A 20,880-nucleotide genomic window follows, 5' to 3' on the forward strand; every position below is an offset into this window, starting at 1 on the left:
AATAGACACATCAAAGGGACGCGACATCGCAACGCCAAATATTTGTTTAGTGGGTTGTAGAAGAGTAGGACATCCGTGTTGATGTTGTAGACATGCAGACCCAGCCACAGGAGTGAGAATTCATACGACCGCGTTAAGGCCCATTTGCACAGAGAGAAATTATCGAAATATAAAAAAGTTTTTTCATATAACCATTCCCGGTTACCAAACTTCCACGTGCGCGACAATCGCCTTAAATATTGAACATCTTTGTAAATAGAACAATATAATAGTAATTGGCGAACGCGAATGGCAAATCTCGTACCCAAAACGGATCAAACCGATTTGTAAGATACAAGTTTAATGAATCACACTGTTCCGTGTGAACCAAACATCATGATAGTAAAACATTGTGAGTCACAATGTTTTACTATCATGATGTTATTTTTTTTTTAATGTTATTACTCCACTAGTCTGTTATAATTATTAATAACAAAGAAATAGCGGGCGATAAACTCTCTCCAAGTAAATGGCCCTCGCATGAAGATATTACAGTACCAGAGATGGGCAAGCGGTTGGGTTGTAACCCGGCGCTATGTTAACGCTAGGTTTAACGGGTTAAGAACCATTAATGCCCGAAATCGAGGGCAAAAACTATTTACAACTAAATATTTGTAAATCGAGTATTTTGTTCAAATGTAATGATATTATTATTTCAAAATGTTTAATGCTTGCTTATATATTTTGCTTTTCAATTGAGTCGATTCGCTTGAAAATCGTATTGAAACTATTCGATAGCGACAAAACCTCGTTATCGTATACATTTGAACCGATTTTTAACCGACTTCAAAAAGTCCTCCTTTTTGAAGTCAATTGTTGTCAATTCAACTGTATTTCTTTTGTATGTTACTCGATAACTCCGATAATTTGTGAAAGGATTCTGACGATTATTTCTTGTTAGTTACCTTGGTAGTGGTTCCATTTAAATTTGAAAAAAATATTCCACCTCCAACGGTTTCGCGCACTTTCCGGTAACCGATTTCAATAAAATTTTGAAAATAGACGCACTTGGTACTTGGCGTAACGGGCTGGTAGCCACAACTCGACGTCAAGGCGCCTATTTTGCGTGTGAAAATAGACGTAATTCTACGAACTTTGAGGTCGGTTTTTTAATACTCTGTTTTGAGATTATCATAAAAATCGAATCGTAATGCGTATCCTTAGTAGGAAACGAGAGTTTACAGGATTGCAAGGCGTGTGGAGTGCCTCTCGTTTGTCTAAAAAAAGATTTTTTAAATCGAAATTTGTAATAAGTACGAAATTATACTATATTCCTTATTATTTTAAGCGTATACGTTTTCGCCCACAATTTTGGACAGAAATGGGTTACAACCGTCGCTTTGGGTAAAAACCCTGTTGGGTTGATAGGGTTCTAACCCGCTGCCCATGTCTGCATATACCGTTCCGAACGCGAAGTGTGTTTAAATCCATTATCGTGCGATCCTGTTGCAAGGGCCTGAAGTGCATGTTGAGTAGTGGTTCCTGCGAAGGCCGCGCTGTTCTGCGATGTGACCCCGGCCGGGCGCCGGCGCCGCTCAGTAGTTGCGGAAGCTGCGGTTGGGCTTGAAGCCGGCGGAGCCGCCCGGCGACGAGTTCAGGAACAGCTCGATGTAGCGGTGGTCCATGTTATTCTTGTCGCGCCGCATCGCCTGCAACATTGCATTTTACGCTTTCACAGTACACAGCCCACTCTTGGGCACAGGCCTCCGTACACAGAACAGCCCTACCGCCTACCACAGAGGCCCAATGCAAGTAGGAGACTCGATATTTTTCTGAAGTTTTAAATACGTTTTTTCGGTTACATGATTTACAGAATTTTGTTTCTCCGAAAACCTTTAGATTTTATTTAATAGATTTTGTTTCATTTGTCCGAAAACACGATACGGTTTTTTTCATTTCACTATATTGACAAGTTATTCTTTTCACGATTTTTATTTCCCCAACAAACCGTTTGACCAACGTATCTAATTGAATATTTTTATTTTGTAAAAAAAACGATATCCATGACACATTTTTGTTATATTATTTCTTATTATAGGTACTAAAAGTATTAGAACGTGTCGCACAATACAACTCGTCAAATTAAAGCACCTCGCATCTTTAGAAAATATGGAAAACGCGATGCAAGTTAATTTGATCGAGTTGTAGTCACTCGCTTCGCTCGTTTGGATCGTGCTGCTTTTTCATATAATAACCTAACCTAAACCTACTGGCGGGGGTCGTACCGTCTAGGTAATGCAAACACACAAAAAACAGGCTCTGGTACTCTCCTCGATTCAGTTATAAGTTATTTATTGAATACTCAAGACCATTGTTTTAAATTACAGTTCAAATGACAGCAAAAACATAGCACAATGGTATGACGAAAATTACGTAAGTGGACTTGCTGTGCACCAGCAAGGTACAATCCAGAATTTTGGAGCTGTATGGTAAAATTGTATGGTGGTGCAATTTTATCTAAATCTAGTAATTATGTCGAAACGAATTTTCAGCAACCTAGATTATATGGAAAACAGACAACAAACATAATTAGACCAAATAAACTTCTGCCCAAAGAATACGCATGTGTAATAATTATTCTAACAATAGGTTTTCGGACAAACGATACTTCTGCTGTAAGACATTTCTGTGTTGCAAATTTATATCAAAACTGTCATCACCCTAATGAAAAAAAGTCGAACCGTTTTCGAACTAATGAAATTCGGAAAAAAAAAATTCGAGTTTGTGATAGGTTACCCGTTTTTTCATTTAGTTTGAAACAAATAACTCTCGCAGTTGCTTGTTAGGTACAGTCTCTTTTTTAAGACGGAGTAAAATGACATTTGTAGGGTTGCCAGTTTTCATTACATTTCAAATAGGTATGTAGTCGTTGTCGATAGTTTTATCGATAGATTGTGAAAGATAAAATTTTGCCAAAAATGTCTAAATAGTGAATGTTACGACAAAGACGTTCTAATTATGAGTCATTGCGATAATGCCTTCATCCTTATTTTGACAGTTGGCCTACTAGTATCGAGATCTTGTTGATATTATTTGTTTGAGGTGCAAGACAAACCTAAGGTACGAATCCCTAGGATTGTTAAGATCCGTCAAGAAACAGGTGCTACAAGTGAGTGACTATAATAAGAGAAGGATACATACTCTCATGGCGTCCTCGTGGCACTCAAACTCCACATCGGCCTCGCCCGACGGCCGTCCGCTGTTGTCGTACAGGATGTTGATGTTCACCGGCCGGATCGGCTTGAAGAACTGCAAAAAAATCACCGTCGTTTCATTGAAATTAATACGATCCATTCACCCAAAGCGATTAATTTCATATACTATGTTACTTAAAACTAATTAATCCTTACAGGGCGCGTTCCCATTATGCCGTGACGACAAATAGCCGTTTAGTTTAAAGTGTCATAGCTTGTATATTTAAATGAAGTTGTTCACACACAGAACAACACGATTAACTGTCGGTGACGACTTTTTTTGACGTTAGGGCGCGTTCTCATTATGTCGTAACGTTTTGTTTATCGTTGGACAACTATCGCGTCTAGCCTGTTCCCATATCACGACTATCTGTCGTGACTGTGTCCTGGACGATTATTTTTCTTTTTGTTATTCTTCGTTTGCATCCCATTCAGCCTTTTTAAAAAGCAATACATTGTTATAATTTCATCTTCATCCATTTCACACGGGGGCGAACACACGCTACTGCCTTCCAAAAGAACACAGCGACTGCAGTGCATCAAACGACTCTGTCGTGCAAACGACAAGGTGGCTGCCGCGAAACGATAAATTGTCGTCACGATCTAGTGAGAACAGCTATAGTCGCGATAGTCGTTCAACAACAAAATAATTAATTGACCATTTCGATCCATATCATAATTTTTTGCACATTTGTTCGGTACGATTCCCAGGTGAGGCAAGCAACTTTTTAAAAATCAATGAATGAGAGCAATGTTACTTACTTTTAAAAATAAAATATTGTCGATATGAATCATAATAGACTTTCTATAATATTTAAATTACTTTCCATCGCATACCCATGAGACATCCTGTTTATATCATAATGCTCGACGCTAAAATGTTAGAATGCCGTACGATCATAAGTCTTGTACGATGTCAGAGTTGAGGAATTTTTGTGCTGTACGACTTCCTTGATAATTTAAGATAATACGACGGACTCTTGGCTACTTCTTCTGATTTTATCTATAAAAGTCGAAAGTATTTTCAAAAAACGCCCATCTTTCGCCTTGGTGTAACGTGATTACTTACATAGGCGATGTCCTGCGGCGAGGCCTTGAAGGGCAGCCCTCGCATGTGCACGGAATGGCATGAGCCGCCGCCACCGCCGCCACCGCCACCGCCGCGAGAACGGAACCCACCACGGCCGCCGCCGTATCCGCTGCTGCCTGCAACCACGCGTTAACATTTCATTATTGTGCATGGGAATCATCGCCTTAAGCTGACGTAGTAATGATCATTTTGCTTAATCGAAAGCTTTTTATTAGTTAAGTTGAAAACTAGGATTAAATTATATAAATAAAACTGGGTCCCCGCGGCAAAGTGCCCAAGATGCTAGCAGTGTTCCTCTTTTGTATGACTGTGCTAATGCGTTGGGCAAGGTAGCTGCCGGCGCTTGGGTTTCCCAGACAGTCTATTAATTTTTTCGATAAAATTTTGTACAGATGGAGGGCACCGGGACCGCACGGGCCAAGGGCTTCGACTTCAAAGGCTGTTTACAGGTGATCAGGGCCAAGGTCCTGCTACTTATTCATCTTTATTCTTTCCGCCAGCTCAGCTGCGGAGCCAGCCCTCTTGCTGGTGTGCTGGAGATAAGATGGGGCAGGTGTGTCGGCACACGTGGCGTCCCACAAAAGTGCCCGGCCCATAATCCAAGGGGTGAGAGTCATTTTGCTTTGTTTTGTAGTTGTACGTAAATACAATGAAAAAGATTTAATGATCCTTTAAATGAATTTATTAAAAATAAGTATATACATTTTCAATGATATACTCTACGTACGGGCGTATAATTTTATTTTTAAATAATTCATTTAATATCAAGTTCTTACGTTTTCACGACACTGTGACCCGTTTCTTGCAATATTCATTTGCATGCAATTCGAATATTACACATTGCAATACCCCAACAGGGTTAATACACAATTTTACAGTTATTGTTATTATTACTTTAGTACAAATTACATATTTTAGCAATAATAAATAAACTACAGGCTTGAGTTAAGAAATTGTTTATTCATGGCATAATACTTATCTACGAAAATCGTGGAAAAATATCTATTTTTTATAAAAATGTTTTATTCGTTCATTTTAAAGGGCGTAGTACAGGGGCAGATGTTTCCTTTTCGGCTTGTTAGGGCCTGTGCTAGGAAACATCGCTCTTCTATAATATTAATAGTAATCTTGCTCTTATATTATTTTTAGATGTTTAAACAGACTACCTTAATAACTACTATAACTGGTGTTACAATACAAATTTCACTAATTACATTAACTTTTAACTTTTCAGACTAAAAATAGATTAAAGTGTTAGTGTGTGTGAATTCTACGATGTGTATATGTGTCTGTAAGTGTGTAATGTGTGAATGTGTACATGTGTGTCATCCATTCATAAGAACAATATCCGAAATGATACATTGTCATACCATATTAAATAGTATCATTTAATATGGCATGCTACTTTGGAATGCAAGAATAATAGCCTCATAGCTATTGCCGCAAGATGGCAGCCAGCATAATGAATGAATTCGCAATTTTTTTTGCTGATATCATATGATGATGAATCCCACAAAGGAAAATGCTACTGCCCTGTAATTCAGTTCTTCTTTTTCTACGACATCATGACGGGAACGAATTTGTGTAAATACCGTAAAGAAGTTTACAATACTTTACAATCGATAAAATGATGTACAATAATTTCCTCATTTGTATAATCGATTATACAATTTGCTGTGGTTTGATTTTTAATCAAGTTCATTTACCGACATTATCGATAGCTAAAACAGAAACGATATCAATGACCAGCCAATATGTACTCTATTGCATGTTAATTGCAACGCATTAAAACGAAATTTTCTTGAAAACCGCTCTCGACTCTAAATTGAAGATCAGCAAACGAGGGAAGACCGAAATCGAGCTAAAAACCAGTCTAAACACCTAGAGTAAGAATTTACCCCAGTATATTGAAGAGAGGTTGTTTAAACAACCAATAAAAATGGGTTATTCAGGCATCTCCTATGAACGCAACCATAATGGCTTTTCAAAGACAAGACTTCTCGCTGCTTTGAATGTTGGCGACTCACTCGTTAATAAAGAAATCTATCAACACGTTGTCACCGAGCCCTCATAGTCGCTTTTTTGTAAAAGCGCGGAGGAAGATTGCTTCTCAAAATAAATGTCAAAGATTCGAATATCTGCCGTGTCATGTATATTTTTGTAAATATTTAGTAGCCAATATCCCTGAATAACGGCGATGAAGCCTGCATGTTGAAGAAGATTTAGAACTCTTTACGAAAGTGTAAATTCAAGAATTCGCATGTCCGAGTGTAACGGACCTAATTCAAGTAGCAATAGAGGTCTTGATGAAAGAGCTCGTGCAGGGAAGTGCTGCCACCTTACCTATTTCTGCCGCCAATAAGTAACGTGAGCATTACTGCGTTCCGGTTTCGAAGGGTAAGAATGCTGGTGAAATTACAGGCATATGGGACTTGTCAACTTATGTCTCAAGGTGTCGGGTGCTGTGGCCCCTCAGATCTTTGTGATTTAAAGCTCTGAGTGGTATTGCAACTGTTATTGACAGGCGTGTAGCTTACCATCAGCCGCACGATCTGTTAGTCCCGTCACTTAATATTACACGTATGATCACTTGTGGTTTTAAAATAACAAGGTTACAAATTTCATAGCTCTTGTCACACGACACTAACGTCTACGACATCAGTCTGTGATTTGTCATAAAGAAGCTGCAAATCTATAAAATACTGTAGCCACAATAAATGTTAGCAACTGTTTGCAAAAGACACGGAAAAACACGAAAAAAATATTTTTTTGTTGTTTGTGCGCGTAAATAACTATTTTTATATTTTTCTAGTGTTTTAAATTAAATATTTCTTAATTATTATTCATCGAAGAAACAACTTAATAAAGCACCTATAACTTGTTTAATAATGTTATTCAATAAGCTTCCCAGATCTATCCGCTATAAATAAACCATCAGGCGCGCGACTTCTTCCTCCGGTCACTTAGTTATTTATAAAAAAATGCTCTCATAGTTCAATTTATGTATTTTTTTATTATTTTATTTATATATTTAGTAGTATCTTTTCTTCATTTGTGTATGCGTATTCTGTTGCGCCCTCAATTTTATCTTACAGTTTCTCCTGTGAACCGAAGTTTGCTTGGAAGAGATTGCAATGAGACTGTCAGTGGTGCATGTCATTTTTATTTTAATAATACTATTATATATTTGTCCATATGCAATATAGTAGTTTATGTGACTGTTACATAATGAAAGGCGTTAAAGTTCGAGTGTAGGTTTTTTTTTAATAAAAATATCATACGAGTGTTTTAATGCCTAATTATGTACAGTTACATACATTGCTTTATCTAAGCTCTCTGTGATGTGTTTAGGAACCGCAAGTTACGAAATGGCGGCAAATAAAAACTTTTCGCACACATGTCACACAACCGTAGTTTTTATTTAATACAAACTAGAGTCGGCCCCAACTATCTTAACGTTCGATATCAAGTAACGTGTGAAATTTACAAAATTGTTTGCTATTGAAATTTCATTTCGAATAAAACTTAATCTCGACTGATATTAGAATTGAGGTCGAATCAAATTGTTTTGTTTTTCAGAGATGTTCGAAATTTGAATGTATTCGATGTTATTATGAAACAAATTTTTTTTAATTTATTAAGGCTTTGGCAAAGCCATCAGCCTAAACATGAAGTTTAAATATGTTTCTGTAAATATGGCCGCCACAAAGAGGATAGGCAATTTGAGGCGGCGTGCTTGGATTGACTCGGGATTCCTTAAAACGGGCCGATACGGGTATTTTATTTCGAGATTCGTATAATTTCGCGTTTTAATCTTCGATTAAGGCACAATAGCACTATCCTATTCCACTTTAAACTAGATTTCACAAAATAATTGAAAGTCAAAATAAAAACGACACTTCCCTCCAAAAGGTCCAGAGCGAATCACCTTATGAAGCAATAACATTTTCACAGATAAGAAATTTGTTCTAACAAAACAGTTTATCTTCACGCTGGTCGTAATTTGCGGTTTTTGAACACATCACAGAGGGTTTATGATATCGTCGCCTTACTTTCTCAAACTCGTATCTTAAAGCACAAAGATACTGAAATGCAAAAGATGGCCTGTATATACAAATGTTGCAGGCTGTTTTCACATCATATTTCCTCCATATTTAAACCTATTCTTAAAATAATGCATCTAAACTAACACTATTGATAAGAAATTAAAAACAAATAGAAAGTTTTGCACTCTCCTGAATAATCACTTATAAGATACGAGTTTGTGAAAATAAGGCATCGATATGTGTGTAGATAAAAGAATGTTTATATTGTATTGAATCTAAAAGTGCTTCTTAAACTTACCGTATCCACCGCGCCCTCTCGCACCAAAACGTCCTCCCGGGAACCGATCGCCGCGGTCGTACGGTGTGGGTCGGTAGCCCCGAGATGATCGGAAGCCATCCTCCATCCTGGCGCTGTACGATCGGACCTCGTCAGCCGAGCTTAGGAACACCTCTATGTACCTGCGGTGAAGAAACAAATAAATTGGTATGGTTGGCACGTTTGGCGCGTTTCGTGATGCTGTCTCTTCCAAATATGTGAACGCATATTGCATCGATTTCTTAAGTTTTTGCGATCGCGAAACTTTGGAAATAATAACATTTTTTGGGATCTAAATCAAAAGCAGCAGCAGAGCTCCTTGTGAGCTGCCACCTTACCTATTTCCGCTTCCAAGCGGTAATGAGAGCATTCCGGTTGTGAACGGTAAGGGTGCTGGTGAAATTGTAGGCACATAGGACTTGTCAACTTATGACTCATGGTGACGGACGCAGTGGCAGTGCCCTTAACATTTTTTTCTGTGTGGCACTGCAACTGTTATGGACAGGCGTGTCGCCTACCACCAGGCACACGACTTGTTCGTCCCGTCACTTGAATATCACAATTTTTTTCCGAACAAACCAATGTTTCAGGCTCTTCGGAACTGTAAAGAACCCGAAACGTTGGTTTGTTTGAAAAAAACAAATATACGCGATTTAAATCCGAAAAAATATCTCATTTCCAATAACATTGTATTATTTGAATGTATGACTCTATATTTGAACAGTTGTTGCTAAAAAAGGTTTCGCTAAATCGATGAATTAAATACCGCGAACAGAAGACTTCAACAGTTGATGAAGGACGCTTGTCCAGTGTCAATATTAAAATTGGAACAGACAGCATTGAAATGTAGTTCAAATAGTGAAGTACAAAATCTAACTTTGCAATGGTCCATTCCTAATTCGCCGTCTTGCAACTTTGCCAAACACCTTTTCCGTCGTATTTACCTTCCGCCATTGCTTTGTTCTAGGAGTTCGGCAAAATTGGAACCGGGCGAAAGAGGACTGAACCTAGAATGTGTTTTGAAACAGGAATTATACATCTGTAATGAAATGTTATCCTATAGGATACCACAAGGCACTAAATTAACGCCCGCGCCGTCTTGGTCTTCGTCCCGCACCCGCCCCGCCGCCCGCGCCCACTCCGCTGCGCCCACCTTCGCACTCAAAAATCTCTGCACTCCCATGCTGCTCAAATTTGACATGTTAATGGTTTGACTAAACCACCAGTTCATAGTCCTTTGAAGAGACCAATGGAAGCGATCGACAGAGTGCTAGCGGGAAAAACAGTACTATCATAATTATATAATTTATCGATCAGTACAACTAATAGATGTAAATTATAACGAAAACTAATTTTTTAAATCACGAAATAGAAAATTGTTTTAAGTTATGTAGTCACTTCGTCGTAATAATATGACAGAGTGACATAAAAGCTATTATAATACATAAAGAAAAATCATACCCACTATATAAAAAGGAATTATGAAATTACATACTATAAGATCATAATAATTTTAAATGTTGCTAAGAAAATTACAATAAACATGGACCAAAGTGTATCAATACTAAGTAGGTCCTTATTAATTAGTAAGTATACATCTGAGTTGCACATAATTATAAGAAGTAAGTAACTGTAAAGTTTTAAATGCCGTAACACTTAATCAAAAATCTACATACCTAATACATTGAAACTACGTGTGATAGAAAAATCTGAATATTTTTAAAATTTTAGTGTCCATTTGAACTGGCAGTTTCCATCATTTTTAACACCAATAACATACCAAAGAAGAAACAGCATGTAACAATGCAGTTTTAACCAATTCATTTCTGCAATAAAGTTAAATACATCCCAAAAATGTAACTAATTTTACCCCTCCCGAATGCTGACGGTCTATTTAGTTTATCGAAGGAAATTACCCAAATTCAATATCAATGAAATATCACCAAAGGATTCTGGAACATTCTGGAAATTTCTCGAGAATGCAAGAATGTTCTTTCAACAAACCCTCAGACCGGCAACACAGAAGGTCCCAAAGCCCACTACACCAATATAATATTGTTGTCGTGGTTTGTTCTTTACAAACGCCGCGGTGAAGATCTTAGGCAATGTTGGTCCCAGATCTATCCCTAGAGTAATACCTAAGTTCCTCCTTGTCTAATGGTCCCATTTGCTGTACAAAAATATCCTTAATAAATACCCTATTCCTGTTACATCTTGGATTCAACATCCAAGCCCAAATATTTCGTCTCAGGCCCCATTTAAATATTAATTCACTAAATGATTCAAACTTCTTCATGCTATAAAAATATGCATCAGTTTTCATTATAAATTCAACGAATTGCCAAGGCCATTGTTTCTTAAAAAGGAGTATTGGCTACAGGAAATGAAACTATATTTCCGAATTTAAATTGCGTACATTTGTTTAATTTATTCTAATTTCCATTATGAATTAATGTCGTTAAAATAAAATAATTTGTAAAACATAATGTAGCGTAAATTGGAATATTTCTTTGCAAAATTAAAAATTAAGGTATTTAATAACTTTTGTAACTATAGTGAAAAAATAGGGTGGTTTGCATTAATATTAGACATAACTGGTTGATGACCGTACCACCTCGCTCAACCGTGACCATGGGACCTGTAAAAGGCCAGAAACGTTGGTATGTTTGAAAAAAACAAATATACGCGATTTAAATCCGGAAAAATAGTTTCGTAACAATCGCGAAAACCTAAGAACTCGATAAGAGTATTGCCTTTCGGGCAAGTCTGAATGTGTCTCCAACATTGCCAAAGCCGGTCACCGCAGGTATACCAAACCACATGTGAATGAATGTCCCCCCACCTGTGTCCTATTTTCTCCCTGTCCCTGCTGAGGGCCTCCTGGGCGCTAGCCTTGTCAGTGAAGTGTACGAACGCCTCGCCCGAGGCCCGCCCCGTGTGGTCCGATAGCAAGTGCACCCCGTCCGGGGCTACTGGTAACCCTGCCCCGGTAATATAACAGGTTATATGCTTAGCGTTCTAGGAATTTGCTGGCTGCAGTCAGTCGTGTGTTAATGGCCTGGTATATTGTTTGTAGTGTAATTGAATTATTAATAGAGTGTAATGTGGTATAACAAAAATTTTAATAACCTAACTTTTCAACATGTGGACCCAAGCCTCAGTCGACCATACTGGTCGGAATTAACAGTCTGGCGAGGGTCCAATAATATAAATACCCTGGATCGTGGCTAATAGACTCCTGGGAAAATGATACCGAGATCTGTGTGCGTATAGAAGTTGCCCGGGCATCATTTGAAACAATGAGGAAAGTTTTAAGCAGCCGGCAGCTATCTATTAAACTCCGCATTAGGCTCTTGCAGTGCTACATCTGGCCAGTCGTTCTTTATGGATGCGAATCATGGACCATAAAAGGAGACCTCAGGAAGAAACTTGAAGCGTTCGAAATGTGGTGCTATCGTAGAATGCTCCGTAACAGTTGCACGGACCAAGTCACGAATGTTGAGGTCCTTAAACGTATGGCGAACAAGGTGGAGTTGATAAGCACTGTCAAGCAGCGGAAGGTTGCCTATTTGGGTCATGTACTGCGACATGACAGATATCACCTATTGCACACTATAATAATGGGCAAAGTAGCTGGGAAGGAGAAGGTTGGAAGAAGGAAAATGTCATGGCTTCGTAACATCAGGTAGTGGACATCGGCGGACAGCGGCATCAACACCGTGGAACAACTGTTCAGGCTAGCTCTGGACAAAGAAAGATATAGAAAACTGACTGCCGACCTTCAATAATGGAGAGGCACTTGAACAAGAACTTTTCGACACCCCCCTGGTGTTTGGTCAGAGTGGCTGACTATGGCCACGACCCTCTCCTTACCCAAGTCCTGACCTTGCACATCAGTGGGATGTAGAATGGATTTATGAGTATGAACTGCTTTATCGATACATTTACATTGTCAATTAAAGAAACTGTTATAATCAAAGCTTGTGGAATGTGTAGTGCAAGATTGAAGAAGTAGCTGTGACACTGAAATCGGTATTAATAAACAGTTCTGAAATCAGGTCACACATATATTATACTAAACGCAAACTAGGACGATTCCTGTACGAGTAACACTTCATTTGATGTTTGAAAAGGGATGAGGTAAAGTCAACAGATTTTTAGTGTATTTGATATTTGAAGCGAAAGTTCCCTCTTATAGTTTTATTTTTCTGACATATTCTAAACGATGTATAGATGTGCGAGCTGTTTTGTATTATATTCAAGGTAATTGAAAAAAAAAACATTTATCATATTATCATTAATTTACAGGTTTCAAAAAAGTAATGACACTGACATATTAATTCATTGCCTACGATTAAAATTCATACTTTAAGAATGAAACACGCAACATAAATTTGTTCATTAGATTATAGAAAACTTTTTATCGATATATCTCATCTCTAGCAAATACAGCGTGATGAAACAAACTTTGCGATTCGCTCTGGGCCTTTTGGAGGGAAAAGTGTCGTTTTTATTTTGACTTTCAATTATTTTGTGAAATCTAGTTTAAAGTGGAATAGGATAGTGCTATTGTGCCTTAATCGAAGATTAAAACGCGAAATTATACGAATCTCGAACTAAAATACCCGTATCGGCCCGTTCTAAGGAATCACAAGTCAATCCAAGCACGCCGCCTCAAATTGCCTATCCTCTTTGTGGCGGCCATATTTACAGAAACATAATTAAACGAAGACATGGCTCAAAGGACTTGTATCCAAGCCAAAATTATTAATAAAAAAAAGTAAACTTTCCACGATGTCGTAAAAACTTTATGTTTTTGAAAAATAAAGTTTTTCCTTTTTGATTTGGTGTTATTTTTACTTTAATGCATTTACTTAAATAAAGGCTATTCATTTAAAAGTGAAGATCATAAAAATAGTTTATGAAATACGTAAATTAGTGCAGTTACAATGTTATATTGTACTGATTTTTATGAACTGTGACAGGGACCATCCTAGATCATTTTTAGTATAATCATTTATCTCGAGTCATGGCACTTGATTAATTGAGGGTCGTATTCTAGAACTCTACTCAATGCTCAAGTCAGGATTGCACTGGAAACACAAGCACTGGAAATACGACCCTAATGGCAAGGACTTGTGTATGATTTTCAGTGCTCACTGCAATACTCAGTAGAGTAGTAGAGCAGTAGAGTTCTGGAATACGACCCTAAGAGTCGTATTCTAGAACTCTACTCAATGCTCAAGTCAGGATTTGAGTATGGTTTAAAGCACTCGAAATCATACTCAAGTCCTTGCCATTAGGGTCGTATTTCCAGTGCTTGTGTTTCCATTGCAATGACTTGAGCATCGAGTAGAGTTCTAGAATACGACCCTAAGACTCAAATGGATGTATTATATATATTAATAAGTTAAATATTGGTAAACGATACTTCATCTAGGAGTAGTCGTTAATGTGTACTCTAGTGTACTAATAAATATTAGTAAAAACAATTAAGTCTCAAGTAATTCTACGCTTGAGATGGATATATTAATTTGGTCTGTAGACTGGCAGATGTGGATAAATAATTGTGCATATGAAATTCATATTTTTGTACAATATTTTGTATGATAACCAATGATCGGAATGGATGGAGTTACACAACCTAAAAATCGAGTAACGTAAAGAATAATATCGACATTCCCTTTTACAAGTCCCGGAACTTTTAAAAACTGATTGTTATATTAACATATGCGTATTAGACAAATATTTGTGTAAATTGCCGATAAATTAATATTTTTTATTGAGTGTTTGTCACAAATTATTCTCTCAAAAAATAATATTATAGGTGGGACTTATTTAGCAAAAGGCTTTTGTTTTTTGTTTTGCACGAATATTCGCTGTAGAAACAAGTAACTGCTGTCTCTTTCACACAGCACAGAAAGCAGTCACTGCTATATCTTTCACACGGTACGAAAACAAGATAAGAAACACAATAGAAACCATTGCCGTTACAAAATATTGGCGGTTTCTATTGTTCGACATCTTGTTTTTTAACACAACAGCAGTTGCTAACACTATTCAACAATGTTAGTTTAATTTTCAAACACCTATCTTCCCAGGATCTAGACAAGTCTTCAATTTTTTTAAGGATATTGCACATTCACCAGATCACCCGGAAACCAATCTGAGATATATTTCTCCTTTTGAGAAAACAATTAATTTAGTAAGTCAGTATGTATAAACATTATCATTATTATAATGAATGCATACGTATAAATAAAACTGTATTATACGAAAATACCTATATTAATTTTATTCTTCGCCTAAATTTTATATACATTGATACCGCAATATGAATCCCGGGATTTATTTGGTCATATCACGAAATGGGTATGTCCATACTAAGAAAACGTTCAAACTTTAGGTAAATTAACTCCCACAATTCTGATCACTGATGATAACAGTATTACGTAGTGACGACTTGACTGCAGCGTAGCCATTATTAACTAAACCCCAATGGTTATGGATGAATATTTTGGGTTTCTCAGGTTTTGTAATCTCAACAAAATTATCTTGAAGAGTCGTTGTTGGACTTACATTGGTAAGAGTCTGTTCTGTTTCCAATTCCAAACATAAAATACAAAGAAACAATAATCAATTCGTAAAATTACTTATTTCAATACTAACTGAAAATAGTACCAGGGCCTCATGAAAATATATTAAATAAATTATCAATCTATTGCAGTTTTGTTTACAAAGTACGCTTGAAATTATCAAATTGATCAATCAGTAAGTACTTATTTATAAGGCAGATTTTCCCGAAGAGAATGATTAGGAAACTTTAGGGGTTGCGATTTGTAAAAACATAATATTAGTTCACATTTATCACTTCAAGGTTTGTTTCAAATATGGTAAATAAATGGTTTAAATATCGTAGATAGAATCTGAATGAGCTAAATAGATCACTATCATGTTTTATGTCGTCCAAGTATAGCTGTTTTTATTGCATGATAGTTATAGCATCACAAATGGCAAATTTTGAATATAGGACAGTGGTTTGCATTACATGTCCAACCTCAAATGAAATAAGAGTAAAGACATGCTGAGTCTTCTGAAACACAGTTGTCACCTGATGTACATACAAAACTCACTCCTGGATAGATATATGCAGCGACAGATAAAAACCAAAAACAGTAATAAAAAATTAAGTTCAGAAACTTTTACATTCTTTAATTCCGTTTGTCAAGTCCAGACTTGGTGATACCAAAAGATTTGTTGTTCGTCATAGAGATGTCGAGCTGTACCGGCCCCGAATAAGCTGTCCTTACAGCAACAATACCATTACATTGTAGATGTTGATTAGAATCAATTAGGTAAAGCTAGTCACATTAGACCACATCTGGATGTTCACGGGCAATGGTGGTATCACTCAAGTTTTTATGACATACCACTCATTAGAAATGTGGTATTTACAGCAAAAATTTATAAATACTTTTCATTGCACTCTGGCTATCATTACATGTTATCATAAAATAGACAATAAAATTTTAAATATTGCAAACAGAACAGACTTTTCAATACAACAAGAATATTTCCAAAAATAAATATACATACCGTTGAAGAATTGAATGATTTCCTCTTTGGAGCACCCAAAAGGCAAACCTCTCAATTTGACAATGCCCATATCGTCAGACAGGTTTGGGATACCTCCAAAACCATTTTCGTTTTGGCGCATTGCGTTTAGTGCCCATTCCATGTCTTGGCGATCTGTTGAGAAGACTGGAAAGAAATATATAGATAAGGTCATCAAAAAGACACATTAGGGAGTTTGCAATATCTTTTCATCATCAACGCATTATGCATGTGACTTAGGGACTCCAACATGTTTTCCAAAGGTCATGGAACCTTCTTCAACACATTTCATCACAATACTTTCCTTTATCTTTAGCAAAATGTAACTCAGTTTAAGTCGCAGTTTCACAAGGATTCAAACCTGTCTATTGAGAAACAAACTTTCCACTGGGTTACTACTGCTAGTTGTAAATAGCTTCAGTTAAATTTAAATCATAAATGTAATGGGAAATCTTCGTTGTTTGTACATTATTAATTATATATATATATATTAACTGTCTCCGTGGCCGAACAGTTACCATGCCGGACTGCCACGCAGAGGTCCCAGGTTCGATTCCCGGGCCGGGAGAAATATTTGTATGGCCTACATTTATTTCTCTCGTGAGTTTGGGTGTAATTTGTGGTTGTCTATGTGTGTCCATGGCACCCGCGACACAGGGTTTCCTAGTGCGGGGCTATGTCGAGTGTGTGCGTTATTATTATGACTTTCTGTTATTAGTGTCCCATTGCAAAGCAAAGGTCTTCAAAATCTTATGTATTATTTACTAATAGTACAAGTAGTGTTTCAAGGTAAGAGATTCGTTGTACAATGATCTCATCCTCGTGTCAGGTGTTTTTGTGAGTGAAAATTTAATTTTACCATTTTCTTCTAAGTACCACTATTTGGGTACTAATGTTTATTTTACAAAAATTGTTTTGAACTTTGTTGATTATAAAAACTGGTTTTGGTTGTTTAGTTATTACTTTGTTAAGTGACACTTAGTGAATTGTCCCTTATCATAACTGTACACACGCCAGCATATAAGCTACACATTGACGTGTCTTATTCCGTTGCGATGGAGGTGATTTTCGAACAAAAATATGTTGAATTGACCTCTTCTTGAATTGACCCCTTCTTGAAATGACCCCATTTCTTGAAATTACAATTTTATTTTTAATTATAAATTGTTTTTTAAAATTTTACTTTCGCCAATTTAGAAAAATGCCCAGACATTTATCTAAACTAAAAATGAAAATGAAATGTTTTATTTGCCTATTTTTGACAAATGGTTGCGAAATCCAGTTGCTATGGATGGAGAGATGTTACCTTCCAGGGTGATAATATGCAATATCTAATGTATAATATACTTAAAGGCCAATCGTCAAACTTATGGTAATCCGAATGAGATATTATATAGAGTAATCCTAATCCGAAGCTAAAATATATTAAATTCTAAAAGTGGTCAATGCAAGAAGCAGCCATTTCAGGAAGTGACCATTTTAAGAAGTGGTTATTTGAAGATGTTGTCATTTCTAATTGTGATCCTAAACCACCGAAAGGGAGGGTCCTAAACCACCGAAAGGGAGTCCTACACGACCGAGAAGAAATAAATTTTGCCATCAAAATTATTAACTTACCCTCAATATATCTCTTCCCCATGTTCTCCTTATCTTTCTTCAATGCTTCCTCTATATCTTCCTGAGATTGCACCTCCACAAAACATTCTCCTGATGGACGCCCCGGCCGTACCTCCGTTAGATGTACACCTAAGAAGTAGACAGACATTAAAAGATAAGCAAGGGAACAAAAATCCACCCGATACCCAAACAAGACTATCTCCAACAAGTATGAGAAATATAAGAATATTCCAAAATAAGGCAACAAACCAATCTACAAAAATAACAATTATGGTTTACTTCTTATCTTAATCTTAAAACAGTGAAATAGGAGTTAGCAATATTCAGCAGACTATAATCAAAAGAGATTGTGATCACTCCAGAATAAACAGTAAGTATTACCCTTATGACATGCTATGGATGCACATTACAATTCGATTTTTATGAAGATTGATTCATGCGTACACAATCCAGCAATTTTTTGTATTAATTCATTTCAATGCGATTTTTAAATAAATCCATTCAATCATCATCTAAATTGTATTCATAATTTAAATAAGTCAGTCTCTTTCTGAACCCCCTTTTTAGCATCAGTAGAGCTCCTTATGAAAGAGTTCATCCAGGGAAGTAACCTTACCTATTTCTACCACCAAGCAGTAATGTTAGCATCACTGCATTCCAGTTTAGAAGGGTAAGGGTGCTGGTGAAATTATAGGCACCTGGGACTTCAACTTATATCTTAGGGTGACGGGTGGTGTGGCAGTACCTCTTAGGTCTTTGAAATTTGACTCACATTGAATCATAAAGCCAATCGTATTTTATATTGCTCCATAACTATCTACAAATCTTGTATTAGGTGTCTAAATCGGTGATTACGGCACAATGATTAGTTAACATATTTTGTTCATTAACAATAAATTATAATAAAACATGAATACTTAATTACATTAGCTAGCACCTTAACCCGACAGCGCTCACTACTGGGTACAAAATACCACAGAGTATTTATGTATGATGATTATTACTTTTCTGGTGACACGAGACTCTAGGTACCTTTATGCCAATGGTTAATGCACACTGCGAGACAGCTAGTTTGTATGCGGTCATTGGCAACAACAGATAATGAAAGTGAGTACGGGTAAACATTACCCAGTGGCGACAGTTCTTCCTATATGAGGCACTTAATAAATTTACTGATGTTAACTGCTAAAACAATATTTTTTACCCAGTAGCGAGTAATTGTGTCTGTAAACACTTAGTCAGTGCCGGCGGGTTAACTTTTATAAAGTAATATTATGTATTGTTATGAGAATAAGAATACTTAATATATAACTGCGTATATATATATAACTGCCTCCGTGGCCGAACGGTTACCATGCCGGACTGCCACGCAGAGGTCCCAGGTTCGATTCCCGGGCCGGGAGAAATAGTTGTATGGCCTACAATTATTTCTCTCGTGAGTTTGGGTGTAATTTGTGGTTGTCTATGTGTGTGTCCATGGCACCCGCGACACAGGGTTTCCCTAGTGCGGGGCTATGTTGAGTGTGTGTGAGTGTGTGAGAATAAGAATAAATAGTGCTAATATCCGTCATGACTCACTAGACAACCTTGATGGCCCAACCAACAGTTTGCTCTGTAGACACTGGATAGGTAGGACCAATTTAGGAAATGAACTTTTCGAAATTGGTTATAGTCTGGGTGTTATGAGATGCCCCAGATTGAGTTCCATTGCTCTTCGTAGTATAGGGAATTCCCTAGTTTGAGACCAGAGAATTGGTGTGCTTTTCTGGCACATTATAGATTTCGGAAAAATCAATTCGATATGGGATGTTAGACTTGGATAACAAAAAAAACATTGGGCATATTTAGCTTAACCTAACAGTCTACCCACACACAACAAGCATTTTTTCAAGTTACGTGACTAGTACACATTATAAGGCTTCGAGTTGAAAAGTTCATAGGCAAACCATATTGCTAAAAAGAAGCGTGAAAAGCTAAAATCTAACATTTGAAATCATACTGATTTAATAACTCCACTTAAAACAAGATTTATGAATAAAATTTAAAACCGGATTATCACCTTCTTTGCCGTTGATCACGTTCACGCCGTTCAAGAAATCGAGGACATCCTCAACAGTAGTGGAGAAAGGTAACCCCCTCAGCTTTACGATATGGGTGCTGTCCCCAGATCCCAACATTTTTACTCAACACTTAAAAATAACAAATACAAGATGAATACTTCAGATTAACAAGCAAATAACAATCACAAAAATTATCAATTTTTTTCAATAAACTTTTAGCGTCATCCGCCATTAACAGCCAGCCAGCCTTGTTCTAAAATAGAGTAGGGAGGTGTGTTATGCGCAAGTCACAAACAAAAATCGATAAATGTAATATGCATAGAGTCATAAAATTCCAAGCGGACAAGTTTCTTAAAATTAGATTGCGAACGTTTAAACGTTTTTCAGAAGTTTGACTATTTTTGATTAAGTTGACTAGATAGCGCGTTCTATGCTAAGAAAAGAACTGCCAGAATTGTTTTTTAAATCGGAACATTTTGTCATATTAAATTAATGTGAATACCTCCGCTATTGTAAATGATCTTTGCAGGTAATGCGAAGCAAGTGAATTAAGTTATCTAAGAGAAATTGAAAACGTGTATTGAAACCACAATGGAAAATATTACGTCTGAAGATCCCACAGACATATATACATATACATGGCTCAAAAGACTTGTATCCAAGCCAAAACTCTTAATAAAAAATTAAGTGATTGATGAAACTTCTTGATTGTATGATAAAGGATCATATTCCAGAACTCTTCTCAATGCTCAAGTCAGGACTTGAGTATGATTTAAAGCACTGAAAATCATACTCAAGTCCTTGCCATTAGCGTCGTATTTCCAGTGCTTGAAATCATACTCAAGTCTGTTCAAGTCCTGACTTGAGCATTGAGTAGAGTTCTGGAACACGACCCTCAATGAAC

General features: G+C 36.8%; 1 protein-coding gene across 1 annotated transcript; it reads right to left on the reverse strand.

The window, feature by feature from the left end:
* Positions 1-381: 381 nt before the first annotated feature.
* LOC113237902 (heterogeneous nuclear ribonucleoprotein H3-like) lies at positions 382-20,244 on the reverse strand. The gene is made up of 8 exons (XM_026474616.1): positions 19,976-20,244; positions 17,917-18,045; positions 16,282-16,446; positions 11,528-11,666; positions 8,668-8,828; positions 4,303-4,439; positions 3,181-3,288; positions 382-1,688 (listed from the first exon to the last, which is right to left on the reverse strand). Exons 1-8 carry the CDS (start codon positions 20,091-20,093, stop codon positions 1,575-1,577), a joined length of 1,071 nt encoding a protein of 356 aa, XP_026330401.1. The 5' UTR covers positions 20,094-20,244; the 3' UTR covers positions 382-1,574.
* Between the last annotated feature and the right edge of the window lie 636 nt (positions 20,245-20,880).

The sequence above is a fragment of the Hyposmocoma kahamanoa genome, unplaced genomic scaffold (genome assembly GCF_003589595.1).
Source record: "Hyposmocoma kahamanoa isolate Upper Pololo Valley unplaced genomic scaffold, ASM358959v1 94, whole genome shotgun sequence".
Taxonomy (NCBI): domain Eukaryota; kingdom Metazoa; phylum Arthropoda; class Insecta; order Lepidoptera; family Cosmopterigidae; genus Hyposmocoma; species Hyposmocoma kahamanoa.